This window comes from Chiloscyllium punctatum, chromosome 41 (genome assembly GCF_047496795.1).
Source record: "Chiloscyllium punctatum isolate Juve2018m chromosome 41, sChiPun1.3, whole genome shotgun sequence".
Classification (NCBI taxonomy): domain Eukaryota; kingdom Metazoa; phylum Chordata; class Chondrichthyes; order Orectolobiformes; family Hemiscylliidae; genus Chiloscyllium; species Chiloscyllium punctatum.
The window spans coordinates 18112808-18138163 of NC_092779.1; the positions used below are offsets into that span (position 1 = coordinate 18112808).

The following is a 25356-nucleotide window of genomic DNA, read 5'->3' on the forward strand; positions in this document are numbered from 1 at the left end:
AATCTGAGCAAGAGCTCTAAATATGAATTTCAATACATTGAAACAAGTGCTTGTCACATTATTCATTGCCCAGCATGAAACTCCAAAAGCCAGCTTAAAGAAGTAAATTTGAAACCATTTCAGTTCTTAAAAAATAATTTATAAACTGAATTTCAAATTCTTTGGCAGTGATTAAAGTCACACAAAAAATACAAATATTAGAATTTTTAAAATCAATATAGACAGTGAGTACAAACAGACTGAAAAGATTCACTTGGAAGACAGAAAGGCCTGTTTTATCGTTTTGAATCTGCACTGGTCCATAAATATTTTGCATCCTCTAGATGTTGTTTTGCTTATGGTTAAACATTTGCTGATTAATTATCACGAGACAAAGATTTAATAATGCAGACTGTCACGGCGGGAAACACAGTGGGAGAGATCCTGAGCCAGTATCCCAGTAGCAACAAACCTGCCCTGATTTAACTGGAAGATGCTGACATGTGTATGCGTAAGTTAGCTCGCTGAGCTAGGTGCTGACATGGGATTCCTGGCTGCTGTCTGTGGGATGCCAAGTGGACTCACTAATCAGCCAACTGGCATCCATTCGTTCATGTGGTGCCTCACTGATTTAACGGATACTTTCTCATGCCTCTGTGAAAGGCCACCCAAGAAGTCTTATTAAGGGTGGTGAACTGATAGTGAGGAAGTGGGTGGTGGCGAGTTGAGATAGCAATTGAGGTCAAAACACGAAAGGTTTTCAGAAAGAAGTCAGATATTGTTCTTAGGGTGAAAGATGATCAAAGGGTTTGGGAAGAAAGTGGAACAGGGTATCGAGTTGGATGAGCATACTGCAGGCTCAATCAGCTCATTGTTCCAAACATGGAAGGAAGTGTTGAACTCAAGAGGTGACTGCCCTTGACATTAAGGCAGCATTTGACCTAAAGTAACATCAAGGAGCCCAAGCAAAACTGGAGTCTGGGAATTAAAGGGACAACTGTTTGTTGGTTGAAGTAATACCTAGGAGAAAGAAGGCATTGTGGTTGTTTGAGATTAGTCATCTCAGCTCCAGGACATTTCTATAAGAGTTCCTGAGGGCTGACTCCTACACTTAGACAATGCAGAAATTCACCAAAGATCATTAGACAGCACCTTCCAAACCCATGACCACTTCCGTCGAGACTGACAAGGGCAGCAGATACATGGGAACAACCTGCTAGTTCCCCTCCAATCCACTCTCCATCCTGATTTGAAAGTATATTGCCGTTCCTTCAATGTTGCTCAGTCAAAATCCTGGAATTCCCTCCTTAATGACACTGTGGGTCTTCCAACAGCACATGTACTGCAGCAGTTCAAGAAGGCAGCTCACCACTACCTTCTCAAGGGCAACCAGGGATGGGCATTAAAGGCTAGCCAACCTAGGGAGGTGATGGCCTGGTGGTATTATTACTGGCGATAATGACCACAATTTGGTTATGTTTACAATAGTAATGGGCAGGGATAGGTATATACCCTATGGAAAGTGGTATAATTGGGGGAAAGTCAATTATGATGTGATAAATGGACAGTGGACATTCAAATGGATAATAATGGAATAGTGTAGGTTAGATGGGCATCAGATTAATTTCACAGGTCGGCGCAACATCAAGGGCTGAAGGGCCTGTACTGCGCTGTAATGTTCTATAAAGTCAGAAGTGCAGATGTGCGTTGATGAGTGTACAACATTCTCACGATTTGCAACCCTGCAGGTACCAAAGCGATGTGTGCCTAAACGCAGCAAGATCTGTGCAACATTCAAGCTTGGGTTGATATGTGGCAAGTAACATTTGTGCCAGACAAGTGCAGGCAATGACCATTTCCAACAAGAGAGAACTCAACTATCTCTCCTCGACATTACCATTGATGAATCCCCTGCTATTAACAGAGCAGGGATGGGTGAATTACCACTGATCTAAACTGAACTGAACTAGCCATATAAATTTGATGGCTAAAAGAGTATGTCAGAGGCTAGGAATTCTGTGACAAGTAATTAGCGCTTGATTCTTTAAAGCCTGGTCACACAAGGCAAAGGTCAAGAGTGTGATAGGATACTCTCCACTTGCCTAACAACTGCAGCTCCATTAACACTCAAGAAGCCCAATACCATCACGGAAAAGGCAGCTCTCTCTCATACCTTCAATGTTCACTTCCTTCACCACTGTACAAAGTAGCAACAGTGCATACAAGATTAAATGCATTACTCACCAAGGCTCCTTATTTAGCACCTTCTAAACCTGAAACTTTTATCACTTAGAAGGATAAGAGCAGCAGACAGATGGGAATGCCAACAGTTGCAAGTTCCCCTCCAAGCCACAAACACCATCCTGACTTGGAACTATTTTGCTGATTAATCACTGTAGATGGGTCAAAATCTCAGGGATCTGTTCCTGACATTCTATACATGTACCTACCTGCATTGTTGCAGGAAAGCAAGTCAGATTACTAAATCTTCTACAGGGAAATGCGGGACTGCAATAAATGCAGGCCAAGTCAGTGACGCCTATATTCCCTGAATGAATTCAAAAAATCATGATGAATGCTCAATGATGGCCACTTAATTGCCTAAAACACAAGGCATTGGTGAGACCACATCTCAAATACTGTGTGCAGAAGGGCTTTAATGCATTAGAGGCAGTTCAGAGGAGGTTTACTGGATTGGTACCTGGAAGGAGTGAGAAGTTATACCAGCTTGCATGCTTCTGCTGGAAGTTAGAAGAGTAAGGGGTGAGTTGACTTGATGCGTATAAGATCCTGAATAGTTTTGCCAAGGTGGACCTGGAAAGGATGTTTCTTCTTGTGGGACTAGGGGACACTGTTTAAAAGTTAGAGGGTCACTTTTGTGGACTGAGATGAGGACAACTTTCTTTTCTTCAAAGTGTTGTGCAACGTTGGAACCCTCTGCCTCAGAAGGCAATGGGAATGGGATCAGCAGAGTGAGTATTGAATGGAACTAACGATAATTCTGTGGATCCTCTGCTCTGAGAGTAAAAACAGCCAACCTTTGACATTGGCAATGGAAGGAAAGATGGGGCAACCAACGAAGGAGAGAAAGATTTGAAGCCTCTTACATTGTAACAAATGAAGACCACAATAGTAACTGTACCAGATAATGTCCTAAAATTACATGACCTATAAGTTTCACTTTCACTTGTATGATGATTTTCTTATTCATTCCCAGGACTTTGGCATCACTGGAAACGTTTTTTAAAATTTATTCTACTTAGTTGACCCTGAGAGGGCAGCAATGGGCTGTCTTCCTGCATCTTGTGTGGTGGAGATACACCAAAACGTTAAAAGGGAGTTTATTTTGAATTGGCCATGCTAAATTGCCCGTAGTGTTAGGTAAGGGGTAGATGTAGGGGTATGGGTGGGTTGCGCTTCGGCAGGGCGGTGTGGACTTGTTGGGCCGAAGGGCCTGTTTCCACACTGTAAGTAATCTAATCTAATCTAATCTAATTTCTTACCATTCTTTGTTAGAACTGACTGAGCAGTTAAGAGTCGATTTCAGGACTGGAGTTATACAAAGACCAGATTGCACACAGATGGCAAGTTTCTCCTGCTTCCTTCGAGTGAACCATTTAGGGTTCTAAGACAATTGGAGTACACTTACTGCTTGTAACATGTTTTATTTTCATTTACAGATCTTTCAGGTCCATAAAACTGGCCGAGGGGAATTTCAACTCACATCTTCTCGATTATTAGTTCTCAATCCAGTCACATATCCAGTACACTACTAACCCAGGCTTTTTGGGTTAGGCTTAGAGCAATGGTATAAAAAACAATAGAGACAGAGCGAAAATTCAGAAATTTGAACCAATGCAGATCATCCTATTTCTGATTTAGTTTAAATATGGTGGGTGCAATAGGATCTTATTTTGTGTGAATTCTGTTGTAACAGACCTCACTTCTGGAGATGTAACTAGTGATCTGAGAGAACATTTAACTTGTGTTTCTGATCTTAAGTAAAATGATTTTGGTTTAAATGATTAGGTAAGTTTCCATGAAAAGAAATAACACTAAAAAAATCAAATCATAAATGTTTGATCTTGGTTGAGAAGTGTGTATTGATTTCCTTAATAATGGGCTCTGTCTAACTAGCAAATTTTCAAACAGAGTAGAAGTGCAGTGTAACTTCAAAAGAATTTACTTTATTTTAGATATTGCACTATTAAAATGAGCTTTACTACAAAGCTGTAACGTTAAAAATGTACATGAATGCCCCCTTAGCTCCAGGCATACAAACATTTCAAAATATACCTAGCTCTAGTCAAAATATTCGTGATATTTAATATAAATAAGTGTTTCTTGTTAAACTGCCCCAACTACACTGTCTCATGTTCTAAACCGCACGTACTCAGTAGGTCATCACCACACAGTCATCGCTGTGGGTCACATGCTCCAACGAATCACTGGGAACGAGAGAACATTAACCCACTTAAGCCTTCCCCATGCCATAATGCGCTGCAGGAGTTTTCCACTCGTGTGACAGTTTGTAGCTTTGCAATGAGCTGCAGCTGGCAAGTGTGGTAAAAGTGATGACAAGAAGGTGACAGCAAAACTGGGTTCCCCTAGAAGGAAAAACACTATATCGGCACCCGATTATATAAACAAAACATACAGTGCAACTGTCATTCCTATTGCAAAACAGAGGCTTCATGCTCACCCACAACAGAAACCCTGCTTCATCCTGAATGTCCCCAGATACGTAATTTATGAGTTGCAGCACTATAATAGAAAAGTTACTGTGTCTACTGTTATATAAAGCCTGTTTGCATAGTTTTCAAACCTTGGAAAGTAATGCCCCAAATAGTCCCGGCTATTCTTCAACAGTTCAAAAATACACGCGAACAGGTTTCAGGGTTCAGAAGCATCACTTCCATCGTAGACTATTGGTTTCTCAACAGTTAAGTGATAAAGCACCTTCTTTGAGGTAAATCTGAAAGAAATAATCGTCAACAATCATAATCATTGAATTATACAGCACTGAAACAAACCCAAGAATCCAACTCGTCCATGCTGCCCAGACACCCCAATCTGAGCTAGTCCCATTTGTCAGCATTTGTCCCATATCCCTTTAAATGTTTCCTATTCATATACCCATCCAGATGCCTTGTAAATGCTGTAATTTTACCGCATCCATCATTTCCTTTGGCAGCTCCTTCCATACCACCATCTCCACTGATACAACAGCGATGAGGGTTTTATCAGCAAAAGAACAAGTAAGTACATATTTAACTCAAAATATAAACACTGAATCAAACCATTCTCTTCACACTTCAACTGCAAATGTCCAGAGTGTGTGTATGGATATGGTTTTTCCTCTGCATCTGCAAAATCACGAACAGCAAATTTGCCTCTTCGCACCAAAATAGTAAGTCACCAATCATTCAAATTCCGTGGGCAAAACTCACCCATCCGCGACCAATTTTACATCACTGAACAGTTTGATTAAAAAATAGGTTAAATAAAAACAAAAGTTGGATGGGAGTCACAGGGCCCCCTTGTGGCACAGTGGTAGTATCTCCACCCCTGGACCAGGAGGCCCAGGTTCAAGTCCAACCTGCTCCAGAGGTGTGTAATAACATCTCTGAACAGGTTGATTGGAAAAAATAGGTTCCCAGTGACCACCACATACCCTGAAATAATAAATACATGGGAGTCACATGGCTATCCCCTTCAACCCTCCATGAGCAAGGGCATTGGTGCTCGGGTGGATGAACAGGTTGAGGACAGATGCAGGTAGAGGATAAGGGTGCATCATCAGAGGAGAGTGGTTGGGCGGGAGTCATGTCTGCATTGTCCAACCCCTCCTACACTCAGTTGCCACCCATAATCTCCCCAAAAATGCCCGGCCTTGCTATATAGAACTTCTCACGTTTAACGGTAAGTTACAATACACTACAACAGTTTTTAACGTTTTTATTCTGTTAACTTTTATTTCAGATGTTTTAGTGTTTATTAAGTTAACCCCAAAAATAGTCTTGGGTTCTGGGAACCTAACCCTATTTTTACCACCAGTTATTAAGCCCTGCACTCGCGAATTCATCATTCACTGAGGTTTTCAGGAACGACACCCTCATTGACATAGAGGAGTGACGAAACAGAACACTGGAACTCTGTTCCAGCTTTCAAACATTATTCTGTGATTTTAATATCAGGTCCAACGTTTTACTTAAAAAGATACATCTGGGACTATTTTCACATTCACTGAATTAATACAGCCGGTCATGGCAGGAAACAGAGTGGCTCGGCCCATGAAGTCTCACAGGTAGCTACGCTTCAGTCTGCTAGTGGTAGGGGAATATTCCTCTGATAAATCGGCATCAGAAATGGACTGAAGTTAGTAACCTGCCTGCTCCGTGTGCACCGGAATTTAGACTCAGAAATTAGATGGGAGTTCACAGGGTGACACGGTGGTAGGGTCCCTACCCCTAGGACGGGAGAACCAAGTTCAAATCCCATCTGCACCAGAGAGGTGTGAATAGATTGATTAGAAAAGTGTTTTAAATTAAAAAAAGATGGGAGTCACAGGGCCCCCTTGGAACACAGTGGTAGCGCCCTTACTATTGGATCAGGAGGCCCGTGTTTGAGTTGCACCTGCTTCAGACCGTGTGTAATAACATCACTGAACATGTCGATTACCATAAAATAACAGTTCGATTGGAGTCATACGGCTCTCCCAAAGGCTATGCAGCATATTGTTTTGTGATCACCTCAGTGACTTTGAAGGGGGAGAGGTCGTCGCTTGTTCAGAGACATTCAGTGCCTGGTCGAGGAACCCAGTGCTGGCAAAGGATGAGTGGGGAGGATCCCAGAAAGTCATGCCTCTGTGCTTGTCTCCAGCACCTCAACCTCACATCCCTCCAGTGACACTACCCCCTATTTGTCCAGCACAGGCAAAGGCATAACACCTATATCACTGCTGACAACCACAACAATCTTCCTGGTTCTGTGACTGTGCTAAATGGCAAGAAAAAGTACTGTGAGTCTTTAACTTTTGCATGGGGGGAAGAACACAAAAAGCCCAGGCAGGGATGCAATGAGCATCCAAGCAGGAGCAAAGTGAGTGAGTACCAGAGAGTGCTACAGAGAAACCTTGAGATGCAGCTTGGTCAAACACGTGAGTTGGATACCTGTCCCTCTGCACAGTTTCCTGGCAGCAGCATTACAATGAAAGGTACGAGTAAGCTCAAATGTGCAGCAATGAAGTGAAGAACTGTAATGGGAACTGGGTCAGAAATACATTGTGAAGGTACAGAGAGGCTGGAACATGGCCGATGCCATCCTCCATTGACAGGGGGTGTGGGTGGTCACTGCCAATGGAGCATGTCCAATGACCAAGATGGAGGCCTGAGGGAGCAAATGGCATGTTGGAATCTTGTTAAGAACGGCTGCTATCCAGTTTCTCTCCAGCATATGGAAGAATAGAAAACAGCATATTATGAAGGTGAGATGAGGTACAAATGGCATGCAAATAGCCCTCACAACGCTCACAAATGAGGTTCTCATTTTGTTATTCAAATCTTGGTTTCAGAATCGGATTTTTTTTCCTCGAAATCTGGAATCTCATTTCTGACGATCTCGCTATATAGTCCCAACAGACTCACCACTGCCCACATTTTCCAGGGACTGGGAAGATTCTGCCCATAGGGTTTCCATGTGGGTGAGTACCCCACCCACATTTAAATGTTGCCCAGTCTCTGAGCAGGAATCCAGCAAAGCAGATAGCTTGCTCACTGTGGTACTTCTCCAATCTTGTCCAATTGATTTCTACAGGCATCAGTATGTCTTCTAGCTGCACTAGTGTAAGTATTATTATTCTTACTTGTTTCTTCAGAGGGATGTTGTAACAAGGTGTAGCAAACAGCAATGAAATATTGGCCAGAAAAATGTATGAATGATGTCAACTGGTGATAAATATTACTCAGGCGGTAAGAAGAGTACAGTCAGTTCTTCTATAATACGATGGTTGTGTTCTTGTGCAACCCCGTGTTATAGAAAAATCATGCTTTAGAAACAGCACTTAAAGTGCTGGTGATGTAATGGCGTTACAGCCAACACATGTTTTAAAAGTTTGTGCTTTAGAAACAATGCCCCCAATTTGTTAATCACGTTGCAACAAATTTGCATTGACGAGATGTGCATTATAACAGAACAGCCTGTATCACTGAAGTCTTTTATAATTTTGCTTGATCAGTCAGGACTTTGATTTAATGTCTCATGCTAAAAGACAGCAACAGTACAGCACTTCCCCGAGTACTGAGATCATGTGCTCAAGTCTCTACAATGATATTTGAGCATATAATCTTCTCAATCAGAGATGAGAGTGCTGTAAGACATTGTGGATAGGCTACCAGTGGAAGACTTGTCGAATTTTTAATAAGACGTTTGTGGTGTTTTGTTGGTTGTAGTAGAACTGTAAATGCGCTGGCCTTTTTAAACGTGTAACCTCTCCTTTGGGAAACTACTGTGCAGGTGGAAATCAAGAAGGAAAGGTCATGTACCCAATTTCAAATGACCAAGAGCAAGCCACAATCTAATGCAGATTTCATTGTTTCCTCAGATTTGCATGCATTCAGGAAATTCTATCATTACCTTGCAACTCTTGGTTGAGATGATCAACACAGATTTTTAGTCCAACTTTTTAACTTAGTTGATATTTTTGTTTTGCATTCATATGGATAAAAAATGACTATCTGTTATCATCGAAACACACTGTTCTTAAATGAAAGAATCAAGTTAAGTTTTTTTTTAAGTGGACATTACACAGTAGGTCCTCATTTAAGGTCTGTTTGCATTCCTGAAAATTGTGAAGTGACTTTAAGTGAAGTGTGGTTTTCCAAAGGAATCAATGTTAAAAACAGAGTTAGGTTCGTGCAGGCATTTTTTGCTCAGAATAAACAATGCACAGAAGTACTGCACTGTGCATGTGAATTCCTTGCTGAAATAATTTGCAAAATAAATCACTATAAAATAAATACTGTACAGTTAGGTACTTTAGGACCTTTCCCAGCAGAAAACAACATTAGGACATTAAATGGAAATGGTGCATATCCTTACATTCATGAAAGGATAACATTCAACGTAAAATAAGTGTTAAAATGGAGAACAAATAATAAATGTGAGTATAAGTACATGTGAAAATTACACTCACCTGAATAAGTTCTAAAAGACCAGGCTCCACCTAGTGGCAGAAGCTAGTCAATGCAGGTATAACTATCTGTACCGACCAACGTCTGTTGCTAGATGGAGCTTAGGACTTCAGTGTGAATTTAGGCAGGACAGAGATTGACACCTGAGACAGTAAAAGCAGGACCAGAAGGCAGGAATGAGATTCAGGTTGGCGTTGGAGAATGAAGAGAGACTGATAGGAGACAGAGTGAGGGAAAAAGAGGATGGTTAAGAGTACTCAGTGTGTGGGTGAGCCAGCCGGTGGGAAGACTTCATGAATACCCTCTCACACACTGAGCAAGTGAACAGTTTCTCCCTGGTTAGTTGCTCTGCTCAAGAAAGGATATTATTAAACCGGAGAGGGTTCAGAAAAGATTGACCAGGATGTTGCCGGGAATGGTGGGCTTGAGATATGAAAAATGACTGGAAAGCCTAGGACTTCTTTTTATTGGAGCGTAGGAGGTTGAGGGGTGACCCTATTGAGGTTTATAAAATCATAAGGAGCGTAGATAAGGTGAATGACAAGGGTCTTTTCCCCAGGTTGGGGGAATTTAAAGCTAGAGGGCATATTTTTAAGGCGAGAGGAGAATGTTTTAAAAAAGGACGTGAGAGGCAACACAGAGAGTGGTTCGTTTGTAGAATGAACTGCCAGAGGAAGTGGTGGATGGGAGTACAGTTACAACATTTAACAGACATTTGGATAAGTTCACGAATAGGAAAGGTTTGGAGGGATATGGGCCAAGCGCAGGCAGGTGGGGCTAGTTTAGTTTGGGATTATGGTCGGTGTGGACCGGTAGGGCCCAAGGGTCTGTTTCCCCGCAGTAATTGAAATGAGAAGGGTCACAGAACAGGAAGTCTGACAAACCACGTTAAACTAACTCTCAAAGCATTATACAAATATTGCCACTATGACATTAATGACATTAATGCAAAACTATGTTAACTTAATTGACTTTAAATGGCAATTTACTGCACTGAGTTTAAGTCCAAATCAGAGAGCTTACCTGGAAAAAGAGTTATCAAAAATCAGCAAATACAGCCCCGGATTCCTAACCTTCAATTGTCCTTGTATTGTTTCCTTGTGGGAATTGCAACGAGTTAGAGGAATTAAAACCTGTGTGTAAACAGAAGACTCAATTAGAATAAGAAAAGCTATACTTATCAAAATATGTAAATTATCCATTAATTTTGTAAAGAGTCTCAGAGATTCTTGTGATATCCTCAAATGGGTTTAAATATATTTTTACCATATCCAGGGTGGAATTTAATACCTTGTAGCGAGTGGAATGGCAGGTGAACATCTAATCAAATAAAAACCAAAGGAACTGCACATGCTGCAAATTAGAGACAAAAATATAAATTGCTGGAAAGAATCAGCAGGTCTGGCAGCATCCTTGGAGAAAAATCAAAGTTATTGTTTTGAGTCAAGTGACCCTTCCTCAGAACCTCTGAGTTTCAACCCGAAGCGTTAACTCTAATTTCCCTCACAGATGCTGCCAGACCTGCTGAGCTTTTCCAGCAATTTTTATTTTTGTCTCTGAGCATATAATCAGGTGGGAGGGTGGAGAATGGGAACCTTGGAATACCTGTCTGCCTCTGCACTGATTCAGTCTAGGTTAGTAATTAATAACAAGTAATAGCAAGTAACACCTTTGGCTATGGATCACTTTGCTTTGCTCGGCACAAAGCCAGGTCTCTAAAGCTTGGTGTGGTCCTTTACCTGCCGTGGGTTAAATGGCAGCACAGATGAGCTGGCTATGCACTGCAGTTTAATAACAATGAGGTAGGTAATGAATGCTATTGCATGCAAATAGGCTTCCTGCTGCTCACTGCTCAGAATCTTGTTTTGGCTTTCACCACTCGGTTGGAAAATGGAACATTTTAGTCTCGACGTCGAGAACCCCTTGCTGGTCTAGTCACCCACTTTTCACAACTTACTAGGAACCACATTGTTCAGGTGTGGGAAATTTATAAATCTTTTACTAATGATTTTTGCCCTACAAATAGTAATTCCCTTAATACAAAACAATCAAGATCATTCACGTGAGAATTAACAAGACAGAGAGGAGGCAATGTGAGATAGTCTGTGCATATTAACAAGGTAGCGAGAGGGCAGTGCAAGATTGTGTACACGACAGGGAGCAGACAGTGGTAGACTGTGTATATTAACAGGACAGATAGAGGGCTGTGTGAAGTAGATTGTGTGTATTTACAAGGCAAGGATATCAATCAGAGGGAAGGCAGTGCAAAACTGTGTACATATTTACATGAGAGGGAGTGGGCAATTTTAGAGTCTGTGCATATTAACAAGGCAAGTAGAGGACAGTTGAGATAGGCTGTGGGAATTAGCAAGGCAAGGAGAAAAAACAAAGGAAAATGGCGACAGGAGTAGGCCAATCTGCCCTTCGAGTCTGATCCGATATTCAGTATGATCACGACTGATCATCCTATCCAATATTCTGTTCTGCTTTCACACTATGCCTTGTGATTCCTTTTGCCCTAAGAACGAGATCTATCTCCTCTTTTGAAACATCCAATGTTTCAGCCTCAACGGTGTCTGCGGCACAGAATTCCAAGGCTCACCATGAAGAAATGTTTTCTTGTCTCAGTCCATAATAGCCTGTACTGCTTCCTTAAACTGTGACCCCTGCTCTGGATTCCCCAGTCGTTGAAAACAGTCAGGACAATGTTGCAGCAACAGAGCTTATACTTAGCCGGCATTTTTGATCAGAATATAGGATGCTTCACCGGAATGTAAGCACCAAAACCTGACACCGAGCCACATGAAGGAATATTTTAACAGACAAGCAAGGGAGTAGGTTTTAAAGAGCATCTAAAGGAGGGAAGAGATTCAGGGAAGGAATACTATAACCGGGGCGAAAGTGAGGACTGCAGATACTGAAGATTACAGTCAAGAGTGTGGTGCTGGAAAAGCACAGCAGGTCAGGCAGCATCCGGGGAGTAGGTGAATCGACGTTTCAGGCAAAAGTGCATTCCTGATGAAGAGCTTTTGTCCGAAACGTTGATTTTCCTGCTCCTCGGATGCTGCCTGAACTGCTGTGCTTTTCCAGCACCACATCCTTTACTATAACCGGGGGCCTTGACAACTGAAGCCATGGTCACCAACGATAGAGTCATTAAAATCTGGGATATTCAAGAAGCCAGAAATGGCTGAGTAGAATGGGTTATGGGAGGTACATGATTCGACAAATTACTTGGTGGATTGTAGGGGCTGGAGAAGTTTTCAGGCATAGGGCTATAAATTAGTATTTTGTGGAGCAATTCCAGTGAGGAACAGGAAAGAATAGTGAATAGGTAAAGACAGAAAAGTGCTTGCAACCTTCAACAAGTTCCATGATCAACTGTGAGACAGAAGACAAAGAGCATAAAATGACAGAGGACAGATGAGGATAGAAGTGGGGTAACTGAGAAGTGGGGCAACTGAGAAAGTTGATTGGATCAGGATGAAGCAGAGCCAGGAACAGGGGAGGTAACAGCTTATACTTCCCCCGCCTCCATTTTCAGGTATGTACATTGAAAAGTCTTACCTTATATTGGTTACAGGGTGCCTATCAGGCCACGTTTGGTTTCTCCTGAGCATTACTGACACTGGCTGCTTCATGGCAAACCAATCTTGCAAAGGATACTTTTCAGCAGCTGCCAGGGCTCCTATTTACACAGGTAGAGAACCAGTGCCTGTCTTTTTGGTCTGGGGTGGGGGTGGGGGGGGGGGCACTACACGATAATTTTCTGCCCAATGTGGTGGCCAGGGCATTTTTGGCTTGTAATGAACATCTGCTTCTTTCTTGTCATACCAGAAGCTTAGCAGGACATTTGAAAACGTGGCTTCTGTGTGATGAATTTCTGGGACTTCCTGCCAAATTCTCTTTTTTCTGTAAGGTTTGTATATTCTAACTTGAGTTAGCCCTGTTCTTTACGACTTCCGCTTATTTTCTATCTATCAGCAATAGGCAAGTCTGTGGGTAATGTTTAAGTTGCTGCAAGACCAATATAAATACCAGAAGCTACACTAAAAGTGTTCCAGTGCCAATCAACAATTTACGTGAGAGGTTTACACTTTAATTTAAAAATACTGGCTTTACATTTGTCCTTGGGATTTACAGGACAGAGGCCATAAAAGCAAAGCCCACGGGAAAAAGGAACTATTCAGTCATTTATTATTTAAATAAAATACATTCAATCATAGATTCTGTTTTGATATACAAACATCTTATTACCACTGAAATATGAATTTGTTTAAAGGCATTTTTGGTTTACTTACTTGAACAGTGTTGTTTGTGCATTACTTGTGCTTTTGAGGTTAGAGATCAGAGCGGGCAATGCCTGCTGAGATTGCTTAACACTGATTGATACCAGGCACGAAAGGAAGTGGTTCAATTTGTGGATAGGTTTTAATGTAAATAACAAGTGATCCTTGAGCCCCTTAATCACACTTATAAAACCTTCTAATGTTTGCTGTAAACAAGGGGAATTACATTTACAATACCATATTTCCTTAATTTGACCGTCTTTTGAAATACGGCCCCCGCAAATGAAATGAGCCTGTTACAAAAATACCCAACGTTTTATAAGTTGTTTAGATTCTGTGAAACCCTCATGGATGTTTGTGACATGGAATAGATCATAAACTGACTCAAAGATCCATTACTATCTACAATACATTACACAGTCAAACATCAGAAAACTGGCTTAAACATGATGGTTGCCCTTTATCTTTTTTGCCCTTGTCAATGAACTCTGTTTCTTTGCATTAATTTCATCCGTCTTTATGACTTCTGCCTCAGTTGGAACAGACTATTTGTAGTCTTGGCTAACTACATGACCCTAAATTGAGCTACTGATCCCATATCCTCCTCTCCATCACAAAGGCTATCAATTTCCAGTAACGGTACTTGTCTGCCTTACCTATGACCATATGTTGCTAAAATTATTACCCATTTTATTATTTTTAACTTCAAGACTTGACTATTCCAATGTTCTACTGACTGGCCTGCCATTGTCTACCCTCTGGAGAATTAAGTTCACCCAAAATTTTGTTTTTGTAACATAGCATGAACCAAGTTTCACTTACCCATCAAGTCTATGTTTGCTGACTTTACTCACTCGATTCTGCAACACTTTGGTTGAGAAATTTGCATCCTTGTGTTAAAATCCAAGCATTGCCTTTCCCTTTCCTACCTCCCTCTCTCCTCCAAGTCCACAAAACCATTCAGAGGTCTTTGTTTTTTCAACTCTGGTCTTTTATGTGTTTCCTACCACTGTGCTTTCTGCTATCGAGGTTGTAAACTCTGGAATTTCCTCCCTCTCCTCATTTAAGATGGTTCTTAAATCCTGTCTCTTTGATCAATTGTTTGGTCACTTTCCTGATAGCTTCTCCTTTTGCTCAGAGTCATTTTCCGGCTGATGTCGTTCCCATGAAACATCTTGGGACATTTTATTATATTAAACATATTATATAAATTTATTGCTCTTTTGAATAGTGCCCTTTACATGCAAATAGACAGAAAGATTAGAACACAGCAGCTACAATGCAGCACTCCCTCAGTATAACATTGAAAAAAAGCAGTCTTAAATAAATTAAAAATGAAAATGACAAAGAAATAACGCGCATCACTCATTCAATCATTCTACTGATTTCACAAAATATTTATTCTATATAAACAAAAGGATCAGATATTGTAGTCACTACTCATTTTCTGCCCTAGTTTAGTTTGACTCAAATGGGAAATGGAAATCATTGTATTATTTTCCTTGTTATCCTTAACAATTTTATCTAGGTAGCCATTTTGTGACTTATGGCAACAAAATGACAGACATATTAGAACAAATCGCCTTTTCTAATTCCTGACAATTCCTTCATTTTTTAAGTTTCCTGGACTGGATAACAATACGTTGAATGGAGGTCCTGATTGGTGCAGTTATCTTGCATGCAGATATACATAAAAATGTTTAAGTTATTATGGCACAACTGTGAATCTCATCATTATTAAGAAATCTCTAGTTGTAACAAAGAGATTGTACAATCCTACATAATGCTTGCACATAAGAAATCTGTTATTTGTGTCAGACAAACAAAAAAATAAATTGTTCAAGAGCATGAAGCTAGTGTTTGCTAATGTTCCTACGCTGTTTAAGTTTTAATTGCTCATTATATTTCTGATAACTGCATTTAAATGATGGGGATGTGAATTGGGAAATAAATGTAATGGAGTGGGAGAAGACCATGCATGATGTTAAACTGTTTATAAGGTAAAAACAATGACTGCAGATGCTGGAAACCAGATTCTGGATTAGTGGTGCTGGAAGAGCACAGCAATTCAGGCAGCATCCAAGGAGCTTCGAAATCGACGTTTCGAGCAAAAGCCCTTCATCAGGAATAAGGCAGTCAAGAAAAATACAATGCTGCCCAAATATACGTATAATGATGAGGTTAATGATATCTTTTTTTTTAGATTAGATTACTTACAGTGTGGAAACAGGCCCTTCGGCCCAACAAGTCCACACCGACCCTCGAAGAGCAACCCACCCAGACCCATTCCCCTACATTTACCCCTTTGCCTAACACTACGGGCAATTTAGCATGGCCAATTCACCTAACCTGCACATTTTTGGACTGTGGGTATATTAAAAAAATTATGTATCCTTCTATTCTCCACAGTGATTTCCTCATATTTCATTCTTGCATACCTCTGTCAGCCTTTTCCAATGATAAATTCCTTATTATATTTTCACAACTGTGAATTCAGTTCACTAAATTTTCACAAATCACGGCTTCATATAAACATTTTCTTCTCTATGACAAAATTTCTAGTAGTGTACCCAACTAAGAATTTGACAAAAATGGAAACAAATCATTCACAATAATTTAAATAAATACATCTACTTTGCATTTGTAACAGCTTAGTTAAAGTTTTTCACTGAAGACATTAGTCTCTTCCAAAAGCCTAGCTTTGACTTAACATGTAGCTTGCTATTTCTTAAATTGTGATGCAGTTAGCTGAATTTAGATCTTTCAATTAAAGTTTATGTAGTGTCTTAATCACCAAGTGGTGTCAGGGCAATTCAGCAAGCAGCAAATATTGTTGTGAACTATCTGCTCAAATGTCTTATGATATTATTTGAAGAAAGGCTATGGGACAACTTCTATTCAGCTTACTAAATTTATTAAATTTAAAATTTAATGTGTGCATATGTCTAGCTCAAAATGAGCATTTGTTGACAGCTCAGCTGCTTGTTGTGCCTCTGAAAATTGTGACACTGCGGCTTTCAATACTGCTTTTGGAATAAAAATCACAATTCTATTAATATATGCAAATCAGTGACTTTCTTCAAAACTGGTCTGATGAATAGTTATATAGGACTCGAAATGTTAACTCTCTCCAAAGATCCTGCTGAAATTGTAAAATGTTTGAGCAGAAACTGTCAGAAAGTTTATTCAAGTATTCCAGCTGCACAATTTCCTCAACTTTCCTAATGTATTCTGAACATTAAGATACTACATATTTTCTGATTAATTTATCCAAATTGTGCTCACTGCAGCAGAATTAAAAAATTGCAAGTCAAATATTACATTTAAAACCAGATGTTTATAAGGGACAAAGGTCTTCAGGTAAAACATTTAACAAAGGTTCTAAAAACATAAATGACAACTCAATGGTACATTCATTTAAGTTCTTGTTAAAGTTTAGAATTTATTGCTTGGTTATATCCTTCTTTTTGGTTATTTGAATTAAGTGCCTGAGGAGAAAATCTAACTATTAATTCTCTGCAAGTATTTTGAGGATTTTGTAGGAATTTGGTGAACTGAATTCACACTAACAAGGTATTGAATTTACAAGCACCAAATTGATTAGTAATACTGACAGGAATTTACAATTTAAAAAAGCTGATGAGTGTACAAAAATAAAATACTGTATCAGGAAATTATTGAGCAGGTTGAAAGTATACATAGATTTTTAATATACAGTCAGTTCTGCTATAAAGTGGTTGTTCCATTCTCATGCAAGCCCGTGTTATAAGAAAATTGTGTAATAGCAGCGCCATATAAGCTAATGGGGCCAGAATCGCAATACAACCAATACAAGCTTTAAACGTTCACACTTTAGCAACAGTGTCCCAATTCATCAATCACGTTATAGCAAATTCACATTAATGAAATGCTCATCATAGCAGAACGACCTGTACCGTATTACATAACCGTATCTCTTATGAATATTGTTATGATCCCAGCTGATGTTATTGCTGGAAATGTAAGATTCCATAAGACCATAGGACAAAGGAGCAGAAATTAGGCCATTCAGCCCATCAAGTCTGCTCTTTCCGTTAAATCATGTCTGGTAAGTTTCTCAACCTCATTCTCCCTGTAATCCTTGATCCCCTTAATACTCAAGAACCTATCTATCTTTAGTCTTGAATATACTCAATGACCTGGCCTCCACAGCCTTCTGTGGCAGTGAATTCCATAGATTCACCACTCTCTGGCTGAAGATATTTCTCTCTACCTTCATTCAAAAAGGTCTTCCCTTTACTCTAACGCTATGCCTTCGGGTCTTGGTCTCTCCTACCAATGGAAACATCTTCCCAACATCTACTCTGTCCAGACTATTCAGTATACTGTACATTTCAATTAGATCCCCCCCATCCTTCTAAACTCTAGCTAGTATAAACCCAGAGTCCTCAAACGTTCCTCATATGTTAAGCTTTTCATTCCTGCGACCATTCTTGTGAACCTCCTCTGAACATGCTCCGGGGCCAGTAAATCCTTCCTGAGACATAGAGCCCACAACTGAGCAATACTCCAAATGTGATCTGGCCAGAGCCTTAGAGATCCTCAGAAGTGCATCCCTGCTTTTACGTTCAAGTCCCCTCAAAATAAATAGCATCATTGCATCTGCCTTCCTAACTACTGACTCAACATGCAAGATTACCTTGACAGAATCCTGGACTAGAACTACTCAAGTTTTTCTGCACTTCAGACTTCTGAATTTTCTCCCCATTTAGAAAATAGTCCATGTCTCTATTCTTCCTACCAAAGTACATGACCTCACACTTTCACATGTTGTATTCCATCTGCAACTTCTTTGCCCACTCTCCTAACCTGTCCAAATCCTTCTGCAGCCTCCCTGCCTCCTCAATGCTAACTGTCCCTCTAACCATCTTTGTATCATCTGCAAACTTAGCCAGAATACCCTCAGTTCCTTCATCTAGATGGTTAATGTAAAAAGTGAAAAGTTGTGGTCTAAAACACTGAACCTTGTGGAACACCACTTGTCACCGGCTGCCATCCTGAGAAGGATCCTTTCATCCCCACTCTCTGCTTTCTGCCAGACAGCCAAGCTTCTATCCATTCTAGCGCTTTGTCTCTAACACAATGGGTCCTTATCTTACCCAGTAGCCTCCTGTGCAGCGCCTTGTCAAATGCTTTCTTGAAGTCCTGGTAGATAACATCCATTGGCTCTCCTTGGTCTTAACTGCTCGTTACTTCCTCAAAGAATTCTAGCAGATTTGTCAGGCATGACTTCCCCTTGATGAAACCATGTGGACTTTGCCCTATTTTACCATGCACTTCCATGTATTCAGAAATCCCATCCTTCACAATGGATTCCAGGATCTTACCCACGCCCGAGGTTAGGCTAATCAATCCATAATTTTGTCTTCTGCCTTACTCCCTTTTTAAACAGGGGTATCACATTAGTGACTTTCCTGTTCGCTAGGACTCTCCCTGATTCTAGCAATTCCTGAAAGAATACCACTAACACCTCCACTATCTCTTCAGCTACCTGCCTTTGAACTTTGGGTTGTAGTTCATCTGGTCCAGGTGATTTACCCACCTTCAAGCCGTTCAGTTTTTCTAGCACCTTCTCCTTGGTGATGGCCACCGTACTCAGCTCTGCCCCCTCACTCGCTTGAGTTTTTGGGATACTACTCATGTCTTACACCGTGAAGACTGCACAAAGTAATTATTCAGTTCCTCACCCAGTTCCTTTCCACTTTTGCCTCTCTTTTGCCCTTTGTATATCTAAATAAACTCTTCCAGTCTTGATATTACTGGCTAGCTTACTCTCATATTTAATCTCCCTATTTCTTTTTTTGTTTCCCCCAATTGGTCTTCTAGAAAAGCGCAGCAGGTCAGGCAGCATCCAAGGAGCAGGAGAATCTTGGATGCTGCCTGACCTGCTGCGCTTTTCCAGCAACACATTTTTCAGCTCTGACCTCCAGCATCTGCAGTCCTCACTTTCTCCCAATTGGTCTTTGTAAACTTCCCAATCCTCTGGTTCCCACTGCCCTTCATCACGTGATATATATTCTCTTTTGCTTTTATGTTATCCCTGCTTTCTTAGTCAGCCATGGTTGTCTCATCCTCCCTGTACCATGTTTCTTTCTCCATGGGATAAATCTCTGCTGCGTCTCCCGAATTACTCCCAGAAACACCTGCCACCACTGTTCCACTGTCACCATGGGCCCTTATCTTATTCCAGACTGACATCTGGCTTGATAGATCATATTTGATTTTTATTGGTTTTAACAAGGTGGTCTTTCACAGAAACACAATCCTGCAATGCTGCAGATTTGGTTTTGAAGTAAAACAAAATGTTATTACGCAGAAGATATGAGGCAAAAAAACTGAATGAATCAAACTATTTACATGTAACACAAGTTTAAAGATTTGGAAGCTCTTGATAAAATATAATTACATAAATCCCAACAGCACTCCTTTACAGTATTCACATGAGAGTGAACTATCTATCACATCTATAGGGCTTAATTTAACCAAGATTTCAATTCTCTGTTTTGAGAATCTGATACCCTCTTTGTTGAACCTTCATATAACAGACCTTAGATTTTCTCAGCTTCAAATAATACCTTCAGGGTTTTAACCAAAAATTTCTAGCCTGGAACTTTCAAATCAAACTTCTTAGGCTGAGATAATCTATTTCTAATCTATTTCCCTTCTTTAGGAGTCAGTATTTTTCACCCCCAATTTCAGGCAAACAAAAACTGCAAAACTGTCCAACCCAAAAATACTTTTTTGAGCTTTGGATGTTTCCCCCAAGCCCCCCAAAATCCAGAATCTTTTAACTGAAACCTAATGCACACTGTTTGCTTGTAAATCTTTCCCAATGAAAACAAAACCCCATTAGCCTCCAAGAACTCTCTCTCTCTAATATAGTTACTCAAAATAAATCACCATGGCTAAAAGTAATTCAGTAGTTCAATCTCTTCAGACATACAGAAAACATAAAGAAGTACAGGCAACAAAAGGTTTGGTCAAGGAGCCACGTTTTAAGGAGTATTAAAAAGGAGAAAAGAAGAGACACAAGAGAGAGGAGAGTCAATGGTGGAGTGGTTAAAATAAGTGACACAATAGAAGTCTCCAAATTAAATCTGGAAGAAGAAATAGATTTTGATTTATATTATGGAGTTTCAGATTCTCTACTGATAATCTATTTAACTTGCTTCAGAAACGCTTGCCACAAAAACTTAAATCACAGCGCAAGTATTTTTAACACCAGATCTATAAAAGGTGGTCATGAAGTCTTTGAAGTGGGGGTACAATTGCAATTGCTTGTTTTTAGAAGAGATTAATTAGTTTAAATAAGTTAAATGTAGTAAATAAGTTAAAATCCAAAATAAATCACATTAAAATATATAGAAATCATACAGATTACATCACAATATATTTATGTGGTGGTTCAGAAACAGATGTATTGGCTGGTTTTGTGATATTTGCTTGTTTGTGAATGGTACGTTTGACAAAAAAAACCAATTTGACTGCTTGGTTCTGTGATTGGTACTAGCTACTGATCTCATAAATTGTTGAACAAATGGAACAAGCTTTAATCAGTTCAAGTTGGCTTGGACATTTGAGCTTAACAGCATGGTTATCAGCAACTGTCACAGGTTCTTCTACAGCTGCAGGATCTCTTTGAAATATGAAACCTCTGAGAGCTATGATACTATGGACAGATTAGGCACAACGTGTATTTTCTTTTACCTCATCATAAATTCAGCAACCAGGGTAACATCATAAACACACAGCTATCTTATTTTAAGAATTAGAATTAGAATCTCTACAATGTGGAAACAAGCCCTTTGGCCAACAAGTCCACACTGACCCTCCGAAGAGTAACCCACCCAGACCCATTCCCCTACCCTATCACCTATATCTATCCCTGACTAATGCCCCTAACCTACACGTCCCTGAGCACTATGGGAGATTTAGTACGGCTAATTCATCTAACCTGCACATTTTTGGATTATGGGAGGAAACTGGAGCATCCAGAGGACCCCCATGCAGACATGGGGAGAATGTGTAAATTCCACACAGACAGTCGCCTGAGGCCAGAATCAAACCCAGGTCCCTGGCGCTGTGAAGCAGCAGTGCTAGCCACTGAGCCACCGTGCCACCCTATTGCATTTCTCTTGCATGTCCACCAATCTTCTTCAGAAGTTACACCAGAAAATGGCAAAAACACCATATGCATTCTATCCCCAAGTTTTAATTATACAGAATAAATATATAATACATGGAAAAGACATAAATTGATAATTATAATGCAAAATTATAAATATGAAACTATACTTTTGTGTACTTTAAACTGATTATTTTAAGTTCTGCATTTGAACTTAATCTTATACATGTCAAATCAGGCACGTATAGTCACAGCACAATCAACAATTCTAAATAAAGGCACAATCCCCCTTACCTTGCATTGTTCATATGGAGTTTGTTCAGATTCTTGATAAACAACACTGAATGAGATGCTCTTCGGATCAGAAGAAAAGATCCAGCTGATGGTCAGACCACACTCTTCAACACCAATAGGGATGAGACTGTAGCAGCTGGCCTTAACAAAAAGCTCTCTATTGTGGTCTCCAAATTCTCTAATCTCATCTACCTTGAGGGGTATCTTGAGTCTAAAATAGAAACATAACTCAGTTTATCCTCCCAACAATAAAAGTGAATAATCATACTGTTCTCTTAATGCAATAAAACCTCCCAAACCTTCACAGGAGCACCCTCAAATAAAACTGACACCAAGCCACATAAAGAAGTACAGGCAACAAAAGGTTTGGTCAAGGAGGTATGTTTTAAGGAGTATTAAAAAAATAGAAAAGAAGAAACACAAGAGAGAGGAGAGGCAATGGTGGAGTGATTAAAATCAGTGACACAGTAGAAGTCTCAAACTAAATTTGGAAGAAGAAATTTGGTTTACATTATGGAGTTTCAGATTTTCTACTGATAATCTATTTAACTTGTTTCAGAAATGCTTGGCACGAAAACTTAAATCACAGCGCAGTGTTAGTATTTTTAATACCAGATGTATAAAAGGTGGTCGTGAAGTCTCTGAAGTGGGGGTACAATTACAATTGCTTGTTTTTAAACAAAGTTAAATGTAGTGAATGGATTTTGATCACCCAGAGTATTGTTTGCAAAACAGTAAATTCACCAATAGAGCACTGAAGCCAGGAATCTCGTATTTTCTGGCGAAGTGTGAGGATGGTATATTCAGTGGTAGCTGATTGGCCATCCCTATCACCAAGCTAGCCAGTCAAATTGCAAGCTAATCAGTTTCAGACCTGATTGGCATGCCTCCTGGCCTATCGCATGACTTGGCTGCAGAGTCCCAGAATTCCAGAAGTTGCTGGCCAATCAATGGAAGGGTGTAGTTCAGCGGAGGTTCACCAGATTGATTCCAGAGATGAGGGGCCTATCTTATGAAGACAGACTGAGCAGTTTAGGCCAATACTCTCTGGAGTTTAGAAGAATGAGAGGAGATCTAATTGAGGTACATAAGGTGCTGATATGGTTTGACAAATTAGACATAGAATGTCATGGGTAACCATGAGTGAGAGGTTGTAGTTTTAGCCTAAGGGGTAGAAGATTTAAAACAGATGAAATTACTTTTCTCAAAAGTTTGTGAATCTGTAGAATTCACGACCCAGAGTGTAGTTGATGCTGGGACATTAAATTTAAGGAGGACATAGATGGATTTTAAATTACTAATGGGTTGAAGGCTTATGGAAAGTGGGGACAGGAAAGTGGAGTTGATGCTGAAGTGAGATTTTCCATGATCGTATCAACTAGCAGAGGAGGCTCGAGGGGTTGAATTGCGTTCTCCTGCTCCTTGTTCACATGTTGTTATGTAATCACATATATTACTGAGAAAAACATCTACATTAAGCAAAGTAGGGTGAAAAAGATGGATTGTCAGATTTCTCGAGTTGAGATAGGGGGAGCTGTTTGTCGATATGTTAGATTAAATAAGAGAAAACCCTAATGAGGTTAGTCTTATTGAGGTGGGACATAAAATATACTCTGTGAAGAGGATGGAATAATTGATTCTGCCAAATAATGCAGAGGGATTGATAAAGTCAGATACTTTTGAGGACAATTGTTGCAACTTTTGAGGACATTGTTTTATTTTTGATTGGGGAAATCTTAGTATTGTGAAAGGACAGCAGAGAGGTTTGGCTAGAGAACTGCAGGAGAGAGAGCTCAATGTGGAAATCAGTGAAAACAACTTGCTCAAAAATCTTGGAAGAAAAGGGGATGGTTTTGACTGTGGCAAACAAAGGTGACTTTTGACATTGTCGAGGTCAATCAGAGGTCATAACTTCTATTATATTAGAGGAAAATGAAAATATCATTTTGACTTTTCACAGAAGGTGTTGACTGAAGGAGTAAAGATTAGATTAGATTAGATTACTTACAATGTGGGAACAGGCCTTTCAGCCCAACAAGTCCACACCGACCTGCCAAAGAGCAACCCACCGGGACCCATTCCCCTACATTTACCCCTGCACCTAACACTATGGGCAATTTAGCATGGCCAATGTCACCTAACCTGTACATCTTCGGACTGTGGAAGGAAACCGGAGCACCCGGAGGAAACCCACGCAGACACTGGGAGAATGTGCAAATTCCACACAGACAGTTGCCCGAGGTGGAAATTGAACCCGGGTCTCTGGCGCTGAGGCAGCAGTGCTAACCACTGTGCCACCCGTGGCACAGAAAGTAATGGGGTCCTGACTGAATCACTATATTTAAGTGAGAAATGGCTAAACAGCTGGAGAATAAAAAACTAATAAAGAAGTAGGAAAGGGTATTTTCTAGAGAATGAGGCTGGCCAAATGAAGTGTCATCTTCTTTTCTGGGCCTGTATATTGCTATGTTCCAATCTGGCTGCAAGATAGTTGTGTAATGCTTACGTAATTTCTCCACATTTCAACAAAGTAATCTCTGCATCCTGCATAGGTTGTGCTGATCCATCCTCGGGTGGAATACTTGGTTCTGATGCATTATCACACGTGGGACTTCTGAAAGAGAAAATCTGTCTCAGTGGTTCTGCAGCCTTTAGTCATGTTAAAGTAAAAATGCCAACATTGTAGACTTGTAGAAGTCCATTGTTTTACAATGCTAGATTTCTGATTGTTTTAGTTCAATATCTAGCTACATAATAATTGAATCAAAAAGAAGTGCTGTCCAATATAGTGAAGGCAGATATCAAGGAAGGTTGAATTTTGTTTCAGTCTTCACACTCACAGCACTTATCATGTTCTGAATGTTCATGTTCAATTGTTCAGACCTCATATCGCATTACCTGCAGTATTAAAGAGATGCTAAACCCAACCTCTGTAACATCACCAGGCTTTGCCCCATCTCTGCTCACCTGTTGGTGAAACTCTCAATCATGCTTTGTTATTAGTAAACTTGACCATTCCAATGTAATCATGGCTGGTCTTCCACACTGTCTCCTTCACAGACTTGAGATGTCCCCAAACCCCCTTGTCCAGGTCCTAACTCTCACCAACAGCTTACCTATCCCTCACCATCAATCATCCTGTGCTTGTTGATTTGTTTTAGTTGCAGGTTAAGTATCATCTTCATTTTAATTTGTTCATCCTTCTTTGAAAATGACCTTGCTCCTCTCTATCTTTGTGATCACCCTTCAGCCCCACAACCAACGATAACTAAATGCTTGGTCGTACAGAACTTAAACTCAGCTGGCCTCCTGAACATCTCCACCTTCAGGTGCTTAGTCCAGGGGTCTGGAATTTCCTCCACAATTTCTCCATCTCCCTGTCTCGCTATAGAAGAGTATATTCTCTACTTCACCTTTTAAGACAATCCTTAAAACCCAC

The 25356-nt window shown here is 40.2% G+C and overlaps 1 protein-coding gene across 5 annotated transcripts in view; it reads right to left on the reverse strand.

Annotated features, from left to right (window-relative positions):
• Positions 1–4146: 4146 nt before the first annotated feature.
• The window catches only part of fyco1a (FYVE and coiled-coil domain autophagy adaptor 1a), a 170841-nt gene continuing 149631 nt past the window's right edge, over positions 4147–25356 (reverse strand). For all 5 annotated transcript variants that reach the window (XM_072560486.1, XM_072560488.1, XM_072560484.1 and 2 more), the window contains 4 exons: positions 24424–24531; positions 21918–22128; positions 10194–10303; positions 4147–4954 (listed from right to left, as the gene is read on the reverse strand). In XM_072560486.1, coding sequence (XP_072416587.1) covers positions 4873–4954; positions 10194–10303; positions 21918–22128; positions 24424–24531 — 511 coding nt within the window. In that variant the 3' untranslated portion in view covers positions 4147–4872. The remainder of the gene's footprint in view (positions 4955–10193; positions 10304–21917; positions 22129–24423; positions 24532–25356) is intronic.